The sequence below is a fragment of the Acanthopagrus latus genome, chromosome 6, assembly GCF_904848185.1.
Source record: "Acanthopagrus latus isolate v.2019 chromosome 6, fAcaLat1.1, whole genome shotgun sequence".
Lineage (NCBI taxonomy): Eukaryota > Metazoa > Chordata > Actinopteri > Spariformes > Sparidae > Acanthopagrus > Acanthopagrus latus.
Genome location: NC_051044.1, coordinates 2,546,748 through 2,558,178, shown reverse-complemented (window position 1 = coordinate 2,558,178; position 11,431 = coordinate 2,546,748). Strand labels below are relative to the sequence as shown.

Here is an 11,431-nt window from a genome sequence, read left to right as displayed (position 1 = left end):
AAACTTCCAGACAACTGGTGTCTTTGTTATTGAAGGAATTTGACCGACAGGCAAACACAGCAGACAGACAGGTGTGCACATGGCATCAGATAAGGTATATCACACACACACACACACACACACACACACACACACACCCTGGAGTTTGGCTGCTGATCGAAGACCAGTTTGAACGAGTCGGCCTGAGACTGACTGGAGCTGTCCAGACACATGTAGCCACACAGTCGATATACAGAGTCTCCATATCCGGCCTCTGGAGGGAGAGAAGAACAACAGTGGAGGGATGAAGGTTCACAAAGACACAGAGGAATGTAAACTCAGATTCAAACAACTTTATCCAATGTCTTCTTCTAAACTGGAGCATGTCTTTCAGTGTCTTCACCTTTCAGATGGTCCTGCATGACTCTCCATCCTCGACCGCTGATGTAAACACAAGGAGGCGGGCAGAAGAACCTGAGGGTGACGAAACATCACAGACTTAACCACAGAATCAAACACACCATTCCTCTGATCATGAATCTTCACTGTCATCCAACCGTTTCTCGTTGCCGTAGGACTTCTGAGCCACCTTGGCGTGCAGGATGGTGACGCTCTGGTCCGCATGAGCTTCTCTTCCTGGTTCCCTCGTTGATCCCAGTAACTGACAGCCTTGGAACCCCAGGTCCAGTCTGCTGATTGGACAAAGAATGCCGCCAGTCACAAACAAACAGGAAGTACCTTGTGTTTGTGCTGTGTAGCTCACGGAGTCATTCTGTCGTCGAGCTGCTGAGCTGAAGACAGTTTGACTCACAGGTTCTGTTGTACGTACTGAAGTGAGTTTGTGCTGTGATGCGTTCACTGGTGAAGTGTTTTTAATCGCTTATTAACTTAATGATGCATAAAGTGCGTTTGAGCAAAGATGCGTTCACTGACTGTGGTGTGTATTGTAGTGATATTAAGTGGTGGTGCGTTCACATACTGTGATACATCTGAGGGAACAGACTCTGCAGTCGGCAAATACGTATCTTTAAACTGAACTGTACTTTTACCGCCTAATCTGATTCATTTTAATCAATGAGCGCTGGCTGACCACGTGTGAGAGAAAGTATCATGTCTGAACAGCTCAGGCGTAACTGAAACACTCAGACAAGAATTAAACTAGAAGATGTTAACAGCTTGTCTGGAGAACAAATCATACTGTCGCCTCCTGCATGAGAACTTCTGCTGCGTTTACACCAAACTACTTTCTGTGTAGCACCTTCTGAACACAGACACAGATGGTAACTGGAGCCAAACACAGGATCTGTTTTCAGTTTCCGCTGTGTCGTTGACCAGAGCTTTTAGGGAAAACTCCTTTCACCTTTCCAGCAGTTGTAAAACAACAGGGGAGTCTCGACCACCTGACACATTAATTAAGTGACTGACACACTGTGACCTCTATCAGATCAGTGAGCTGAGGACCTCAACAGATGGATGATGTACAAACAGGAGAGCTTCTTTTGATATCAGCCACAACTTCTGAGAATGGAAATGCAAAAATATCTGTTGATGTGAATCAAACTGAATAAATTGAACTGAAGCAGACTGCACAGTCATCATCTCCATCCGTCCTCATAATGGAGAAACGTGAGACGTAAATAAAGTCGTGCCAAAGATCGTTTCCAACATCGCTGCATTACTGACACATTCAACAATGAGGAGATATTTTTATATCTGGAAACTGTTCTGTCACTTGAGAACTTCTGACTGAAACCAGAGTCGCAGAGAAAATAGAAAATTATGCTTCTGTCATTTAATTACACAACTATTCACAGCCGAAGTAAATGATGAGGTTTAAAAAACACAGATTGCTGCTTCAATAAAAAAGATTAAGAGTTCTGTTTCGGGGAATTTTTATTTGCTCAGATTGATTCAATTAAAATTTTACATCATTTGTTTGTTTATGTCATTAAAATCTACAACAACCGGCCAACCGGCTTTTTCTTCTTTATATTAAAACGCGCAACTTTTTTTTTAAGCACAGAAAAGTGAGCAGCAGGTGAATCACAAGAACAAAGTTAAACTAACTGGAACAAAAAGCAGCTGCAGGAATCAAACAGCTGCTGGATCTGATCCTGAATCAATGTTTATACTTAACATTGTTCTCACTCATGTTTGCATTTCTACACAGAAGAGAAGTAAATAAAGTCAGATTGCGTCTCTTTAGGTTTTCCATGATTCACTTCTGCATGAGCACAGAAGTGAAGAAGAAATCAGTCGACAGGTTACAAAACTGACTGTCAGACAGAAAACCTCCTCCAGGGTTTGTCAACAAAAACTTTATAAATGTCTATAAACTCACATTTCTTCTTACATATCAAGCGACTGGATATTCTCACAAACGTCATCTTTAATTCTTCAGTTGGAGTAACTGATTTGAATGTGCCATATTTTCAGGAACATGTTCTGCAGACTCATCTGTGTGATTAGATTTCAAACGTTCGATTGAACAGCAGGTAAGCGACTGAAGGAGCGGGAACATTACTGGACCGAGCGGCCCCGTGTAGCTCTGCAAACAATAGCAGCTGTCACATCGCAGTAACGGTGTAATGAGGAGGTTCTGCCCCGGGGCCCGGCAGTCTGGAATGCTCCTCATAATGAAGACTGTTGACACGAGAGGAGGAGAAGAAGACGGGACGGAAAGATAAAGAAGAATTCTGTGACTGATGACGAACATAGAGGCAAACAGCGAACCAGATCGAGACGTAAATAAAAATGTGTTTAGTTCTACACTCATTCTGTAAGTTCTCTCACTATTTAAAAAGTTTAATCATCACTGAAATCAAGCACAAGTCTTCATAGCAGAAATATTCTTTTATAAAGATTTGAATATCTCAGTTGTTTTTTATTTCTAAATGAAATAGTTCAACTTTTTAGACTCATTTTGTATTGTGAAGAATATAATTCATGTTTATTAACGAGGTTTAGAGGTGAGATTTTGTTACGTTTGGTGGTTTAACCTTGATTCCATCTTCATGCTAAGATAAGTAGCTTCATTTGCCACAGTCATCAGAGTGGCGTCAATCTGAACATCTAACGCTCAAAAAACAAGCAAATAAGCATATTTCCCCAAAGTTTTGAACTATTCCTTTAAAGAATTAGAGTTAAATATAAAGTCTCCCACAGTGAAATACTGAACGTGAGATTAACGACGTGATGATGTCACGATTGCATCTTCACTTGGAAAGGTCAGTTTTCAGTTTGTGTTTGTACGAGAGAACTCCCTGTTTTTAATAAATCCTGGTGTACGTGTGGACGGCCTGAGTGTCGGGCAGAGACGAGCAGCAGGGTGCTCGCTTTAACAAGGACAACCCGACAACAGCACAGTCGCACCGTCAGAACACACAGAGAACACACTGATCCCAGTCGCTCAGAGGCCAAGTGGGTCACAACTCAACAACAAGAGTTCACGTTCCTCTCTGCTCATGAGACCAAACTGAAACACTTCAGGTCAAATCAAACTCAACAGAATTTAACTGACGTCTTGTTTTGGACGAATGAGAGTGAATGAATAAGCTAAGTAGTATTTATGAGGTCATAAATGTTCAGGGGAGCATTTTCCAGTGTGCAGACTCTATTTTTGTATGTTTCACCTTTTGCTTCTGTCCAGCAACTCATATTTGGATCAGTAAACGTGTTGTTAGAAATATTTTTTTCATGTAGTTCTGTGGTTTTGTGACGGGAGGAAACGTTGACTCCATCCACTCCACTCCTGTCAGACGGTTTGTACTGCAGTTGTTGTTATGATCACTGATCTGTTTCTTTGACATAAAACACTTTTTTGGTGCTAAACTATGACAAAAAAAAACCCTTTTCACTTCATTCTGTGTACAAATAACTCGACTTTAGACTTTCAGATTGTGTGCAGTACGTATGACAAAGATGAATTTTCTGTGCCAGTTCTGTGGAAATAGATGCATCCAGATGCCACGACAACGTCAGGTGTTGCAGTTAAACACCACAAACGTCCGGGCAGGGTGGAGGCAGGATGGGTGGATGGACGGGTCAAACAAACAGGACCTTCACCCAGGAGACCGCTGCTCACGTCCCACACAAAAGCAAAAGTCAATGCTGACTTGTTGAAACGCAACTTGAAACTGAGAAGTGTAAATCTGTTTGAGTCCGGGTTGGACAACACGACGCAATCGCCAGAATAAATGTTGGCATCGTACATTTCTGCTACGTCAAACCAGGTATATATGTTGAAACTTTACAAATGTGAAACATGATTGAAGATGTTAACCTGCATCATCATCTATCTTTTAGTCAAACAAACATCCTCCAGATCTAAACATTTACTTTGCACATAAATTGTTCCGAGCTCTAACCACAACAAGGCCGATGTTATTAACATCATTCTTACGTCCTGGGGTGTCCTGATATCTGAACCACTGAGGTGTAAATGTAGACACGATACAATACAAGAACAAGACTACGACACTAGTCCAGGAAACAATCAACAGACTCATGATTTCTCTGTTTCAGACAAACTTCAGGTAAGAACTCGTTCATTAACTGATTCCTGCCCTCATACAGCTTCATGTATTCAGAGGAGAGCAGCTGCTGCTTGTGAGGGAGGAAAGTCGACCCGTCAAGCTGAATACTGAATGTTTTGTTCACATTTGAGGGGGATCCCACCGACCCAGGACACAGTTCAGGGTTCACACTTGACTGGCTGTGTGTGTGTGTGTGTGTGTGTGTGTGTGTGTGTGTGTGTGTGTGTGTGTGTGTGTGAGTGTGTGTTAGCAGTCACCAGGGTGCCAGCAACAGTCTAAATTAGACCTTCCCCTCTTCAGAGGTCAAAGGTCAGTGTGTCAGGAGCTCAGACTCTCTGGCATTTCACACCGTGAACACAGAATAGACCGCAGGAAGAAAGCGGGGAGGGGCGCAGAGGAATCCACTTTCTCCTCCACAAACTGAACATCTTCTGGGGCGGAGGTTGTTCTGCTCGTCAGGGCTGAAAGTTGTAATGACCACAATCATCGTTAGGTTTGTCAGCGAGCGCGGCTCAACAGGTGTCAGGACTGTAAAAATGGACGAGGGGAAGGTAGCTTAGACGAGCCGACATTTTTATTGTCAGCGTCCAGAACGTGGTCATCAAGGTAACACACCCGGTCCTCACCTGAGTGCTGACATCAGCTCATACACAAGGATCTGATCTTTACATCCTGTTTCCTGCTGAAGATCTTTGTAGTCACAGAATATAAAACTTTCATCTCTGTGAATGTCGGTGCGACAAACAAACTTTTAGTTTTGGTGTGAACGAAAACATAAGAGCTTTTATCAAAGTCATGTTCATGTGTATCAAATAACTTTACCTCGACAAAAACAATGTTTAAATGAACAGTTCACCTAAAATTGTACGTCCAGTCATCATCTCCTCCCTCTGTGCTGATGAAACATAAACTTTCAAAGCCCACAGAACATTTCTGGAGCTTCACAGTAAAACAACTGACGTAACTGGAGACTTGATTTAAAATGAAAAAACTACCAATTAAAAAACATAAAATGTCTTCATACAGCTCGTCTGTGACACTCCAGAAATGTTCTGTGGGCTACGGAACTTCACCTGATTTTCCATCAGTGTGGCTGAATTTGTATTTTTTGGGGGTGAACTGTTCCTTTAAGGGACATTCTGTGGGGAACACCTGGTCTGTCTTGTGGAGAAATTTAAGGGAAAATATTATAGAGTTAAAGTTGATTTTAACTTTTTAAGAGTTTGTAAGATGAATCCAGTCGTGGTGATGCCATGAGAAAAGTCTCACGTTTTATTTTCAGTTCACTCGAATACTGAAGTTTGTATAAAATCATATAAACGTTTTGTCGGTGATGCCACCGGGTCTCGTGCGCCACGCTGCGCTCCGTGCGCACCTCTCCAGACCCCGGACCCTCTCCCTGTTGTTCGGGTTTCAGAGGCGGGGGGGTGGGGTCTCTGCCCTCACAAATACTTCTCCTCCTGCCATTTTAATACCTACACACCATCCCTCCACCACCATCCCTCCACCAGTGAGTAAAACCGAGGGAACGTCACGGAGCGACACACATCTGAACGCGTTGTCACGTCCGAGCGGCTCGTTCCTGTCGACTCAGCAGGACTCAGCAGGACTCCGAAGAAGAAAAGAAGAAGTTTGGGATAAACTTCAGCAAACTGTGACCTCACCTTTCCTCACCGGGACACCGTGTGTGTGTGTGACGCGGGACTTTCTTCCCCGCGGTCTTACCTGTCCCATCCGCCGGTCCTCGGTGCGTCGTGTCCGGCCAGCAGCGTCCCCAGGTGAGTGAGCGGGCTGACCGGGTCAGGGGACAGAGGAGGGGGGTATAACAGAACCGGGTCCGTCGGGAGGAACCCTGACTGGCTGGTCGATGTTTCTGGCAGGACGAGATAAAAAGAGAAATCGAGTGATGCTCATTAAACTAAATCTGCAGGCTGATCTGATCTGAGGCGCTCAGCGCAGCTCCGGATCAGCTGCTAACAGAACTGGACTGATTGGTCGATCAAGAGAAAAATAAATCGATTATTGGTGAATCATTTGTGTCGCTCAAACCCTCGTTTGTTCCAGCTTCTAGAAATGTGATGATTTGTTTCTTTTCTTAGGCTTTTTTGGATTCTAAAAGAACAAAACAAAACATTTATGCGCCTCTTTGGAAACAGTGTGAACTGAGATCAGCCTGTAATAATTAACAATTAACTCAATGTTGGACAACCTGATCTGTGATGGAAAAAGATGCCTCTTAAATCTACTTGCAGAAGGATTTCCTTAAATGTTAAAACTTCTAAACCTTGTATTGATGAAACTCACAGAGCTCTGATGAACACAAGTGGATCACTTCATGGTCATGTTGGGTGTTAAAACAAGAAGTTTTCACTGATTTCTGAACAGTTTTGAACACTTACGGTGCCACAGAGTGTGTTTGAAATGAAGACAAATAATGAATCATGTCACGGAATTTAAAAAAAAAAACAGACAAATATTCTTCCTCCAGTTCTACCTGAGGTTCTGATGGCTGGATTAAAATACCTGATGAGAGAGAGAGAGACAGAGAGAGAGAGAGTAATGCTGTGGGCTCACACTGGTTGAATGGAGGTGAAGCTCTGTGGAGTCTAAAGGCAGCATTCATTCATTCATTCATTCATTCAGACAGACAGACAGGCAGGCAGACAGACAGACAGACAGACAGACAGACAGGCAGACAGACAGACAGGCAGGCAGGCAGACAGGCAGGTAGGACAGTGAGTGCTAGTCTTCATTTTACTTTTACATTTATCCAATATAACAAAAACCCTGACTTTACTGCAGTTTTTACACAGAAGTTCAAAATGAACAAAAAAAAAACAATCTGTGTTTCCATCCATTAATATATGAATGTCAGGGTTGATGGAGATAAACTGTTTTGGTGCCATTAAACCACTGAACATAAGAGCACAAACTAGACAGTGTAATTAATTAATTAAAGACAGTAGCTTTGGTCAGAGTGGCGTCGCCTCATCGCAGCGCACACGTCTGATGTTTTCAGCTCGTCACTTTAGTTTAACTCACATGAACGTCATCATCACACATTTTACATCTCAGCCAAGAAAAAACACTTGGTGGTGTTTTCCCTCTGCCACCAGTCCAAATACGGCAAAAAAAACGGTGTTGTAACCGGTCATGTTTCCATAGTAACAGTCTGTGACCACCTGCTGTCCAGTGGCACCAAACAGTTCAGAGGAAGTCGTTGCTCGTGAGCTTTGGTAGGAGGAAGTTTAGTTTAATGAGACAACAGTGAGCTGATGGAGAGTCACAGCAGATACTGAGTCCTGACACAAGAAGCCACAACAGCTCCGCTCAGATCAGAGGCAGTTTTGTGCGACTGGCTGTTGATTTTGTGTTGTATTGTTAACTTTCCCAGTAAAATGTCCTGTAATTGTTCAATTCTTCCACTCGGCAAGTTTCAAAATGGATCTGAGTGATTGGACTCTTTCGCTCAGTCAGCTAAGATTTTATAGTTTGAAAAAAAGTTTTCATTTACCCAGAAATCCTGGCACATAGATCCTATGCATCCTAAACAGATGCATTTAGATTTCTATCTGAAGTCTGACCAGTTTAATCTAATCAGAAGTCAAAAACTGCATTCCAACTGCAGGAACTGTCCCCGGGGACCTTTGTAGTGTTTCTACATGAACTCTCATTTCAACCTCCATTTTTAATAATCTGCAGCCACAAACCAGTTTGTTTTTGGCATCAACACGGAGTTACAAAGGAAACATAGACAGTAGTTCATCACTGATAGTCAAAAATGACGCGTAAAAACAGTCGTCGGCTTTCCACGCGTCCGCTGACAGATCGCTTCATCTTCACAGTCTTCAGACGTACGTGGTGGAAGCACCAGAGGAACCTTTCAATTTCTCGGACATTAGTTCCTGGGATGAATGGTTCTGAGTGGTTCTGGGTACTTCTGGGTGGAAATGCAGCTAAAAAGTCTATCTTCATGAAACTGGCCTCAGGTGTACGTCAAGCAGTCAGACAGTGAGAGTCAGAGGGGACGACACCGGGTGTGTTCTGTGGCCATGAGTCGTTACAGAACTAACCCTGAAAATACTGTCTGCAGCCCTGCAGTCAGTCATACAGGAAGCGTGTCAGTGAGACAGGTAGACAGTCAGTCAGACAGGCAGGCAGTCAGTGAAACTGCTAACAGTTGCAGAGTCAACATCTGGTTCCAATCTTCAGCCACTAACAAGAAGTGCTGTGTGTTCATCTCAGTGTGGCTCCAGCTGTCACTCACACCACCTACAGTAGCGACCGCAGGCTGCTGCTCCGCCCTCTCTGACCTCCATCTCGCTTCACCTTCACCCTTTTTACTTTACGTTGCCTCCGTGTGTGTGAACATATGGTCTCCATCTTAGTCCCGAACCGCAGAGCTGATGTGTTTTTATCTCAGTGTGAATCCGGCCCGTCAATCAAACTTAATATGTAACTCACACTTCTTGACCCGCGTCGTCCACCTGTTGCTTTAATCTTCCAGCCTGAGGAGGAGGTCGTTATCAACCACAGTTTGACCGATATCACCCAGTCGGTGTTTTTAATTAACGTCGCTCCAGGACCATCGTTTCATCTGAGCTTCACAGTGGAGAACTGGAGGAAGCTGATGTGGCTGAACAGGTCAAATAGTTTTTACTGGTTATAAAACGTCTCAGTTTTATCTGATGGCTCAGGAGGAGATTCTACTTAAGATCATTTTATATTTGCTGGTTTTAATGGCAGAAACAATGCCACTTTTGTCCAGAGGGACCTTCAAAATCACCAAATGCTTGGCTGTCTGACAGGGTCACTGCAGTCTTTATTCCATAAAACTGAAACAGAAAAGCATTTGTTTTAATAAGAAATGACATCATGGAATCAAACTGGCTGATTTAACAGAAGTATATTGTCAGTGAAGCAGTCGTGCAACATGCTGACTGGATGCTACAAACATCTTCTACTGGAGAAACTTTTGAGCTCCGAACCAACAGAGCCCTTAAAAAGACAGATTGATCCGAGCACGACGAGACGAACTGAGACGCTCTGCGCACGTTTAGTATTTCTGAAACACTTGAGTGATTTATATCGTAGCTCCTGGGTTAAGTCGTCTTGCTCTTGACAAACTGAGGAGCAGAAACTTTCCAACAGGACGTCGACATCAGGGTCAAATATCTGTCACCTGCTACAGCCTCTCAATCTGAGGGTCAGGACCCCGGCAGGAGGTCACGGGATGGTTATCAGGGGTCGGATGATTGATAGAGTGAGAAAAAGTAAACGTATAATTACACAAGATTGTGAGCTGGTAAACATCACTTTTAAACAGTTAAATACTGACAGCCAAAACTAAAACGATAAACTAAAAACATAAAATGAACACAGACGAGTCATTCGAGTCATCGTGTCTCACCAGGCTTTAACTTCCTGTTCCAGGTTATTTATTCTCTGGTTACATGAGTCCACATCTCTTAACATGTAAACATGCTAAACTAGGATGGTAAACACTACACCTGTCCACCATCAGCAGCTCAGCCTGCTGAAGTTAGCATTTAGCTCTACTGCTAGCATGGCTCTCGTGCTGCGTTCAAGTCAACACCAGAGGTCGGAATTTCCTAGATGACATTTCCAAATCCTAAATTCAAAGTGTTTCAGGGGCACAACAATGGAAGTGAACAAAAAACTAACACAAAATGTCTCTTTGAGAAGTGCACACATACACGTGAACCCTCAGCAGGGCAGCAGAGTAAAAACAAACTTATAAGGTAACAGATTTCATTATACAAGTTTTTACAGCTCTTTTCTAAATGGAAATTTATCAAAATATTTGACTCACTAGCTGAACACAAATACTGTCATCTAAAAATGAACGCAATGAAAATAGAACCCATGGCACCTGCTCCTTCGAGAGGTCGGGGCAGATAAACCTGCATCAAGATCACATGTAAGAATTGTGACTGTGAGTGGCGTTCACTGTGTTTTTTCCAGTAGGTGGTCGGACATTTTTGAGTTCTGAGTTGTCCAGAGTGCAGCTGAAGTCTCGTTAAACTGTATTATTAAAAATTCTTAACTCATCCCCGTGAAGAAGCTTGATTTGTCTGTTGTTTGTTGTTGCTTGACAGAAATAGAAATCATCTTCTACTCACCTTTCCCGCCATCTTCCCCCGTGTCCAGCTCCTCCATGATGGCCTCTGCTGACATTAAGCGGGGGCGTTCGTCAGGTCCATGCTCGCGTTCACACCTGTTTTTTAAGATAACTGCACAGTTAGCACACATCTCTTTGTGAATGTGAGTGATGTGGTTTGACAAGCAAACGCACAACTGGCAGATATTATTACGAGGGGATAAAACAGAGCCTCCAGTGTCCATCAGAGCTGAATAATTTAATTCATGCAGCTGTCCACTAAACATCAGCTTGGCTTTGTGTTGCAGCTTGATGGTCTGTTGAATTCAGACGTTCCCCTGCTGTTGGATCATCTGTGTAAAGTCGCCCTCACTGCAGCTCACAGACTGATCTGTCTCACTGAGGACAGGGCACTACTGTACGTCTCACAGACCCAAGAAATAGACCAAACACTGCAGTTTATGTATCAAGCTTCAATAATGACAATACATACAGTCAGCAGGGATAAAGAATAAGCTCTGCTGACCTGAATTCAAGAAGTCGTCGTTCTGCAGCTTCTCAGTTAAAATCCTCCTGTTGTTCTTCTCATTCTGCTGCAGGTTCACGTTCTTTACATCCAGTGATGCACAGTTATGTCACAGCTTCTCCATCCTGACGGCAGTAAAGGTTCAGTTTAGTTAAAACACAACAAAAGTTAATCAGTCGGTTCATAAACACGATGTTTCCACCACAGCGTACAATCGACAGTCACAGAGGCTTTAGTGGAAAAGACGTGTAAGTGTGTCTCTGTGTGTCT

At 43.3% G+C, this 11,431-nt stretch overlaps 1 protein-coding gene across 1 annotated transcript in view; it reads right to left on the bottom strand.

The window, feature by feature from the left end:
* The window catches only part of rbpjl (recombination signal binding protein for immunoglobulin kappa J region-like), a 27,811-nt gene that overhangs the window by 9,297 nt on the left and 7,083 nt on the right, over positions 1 to 11,431 (bottom strand). The window contains exons 2-7 of the mRNA XM_037101750.1: positions 11,162 to 11,286; positions 10,658 to 10,752; positions 6,240 to 6,387; positions 537 to 671; positions 383 to 453; positions 138 to 253 (exon numbers count right to left, since the gene is read on the bottom strand). Coding sequence (XP_036957645.1) covers positions 138 to 253; positions 383 to 453; positions 537 to 671; positions 6,240 to 6,387; positions 10,658 to 10,712 — 525 coding nt within the window. The 5' untranslated portion in view covers positions 10,713 to 10,752; positions 11,162 to 11,286. The remainder of the gene's footprint in view (positions 1 to 137; positions 254 to 382; positions 454 to 536; positions 672 to 6,239; positions 6,388 to 10,657; positions 10,753 to 11,161; positions 11,287 to 11,431) is intronic.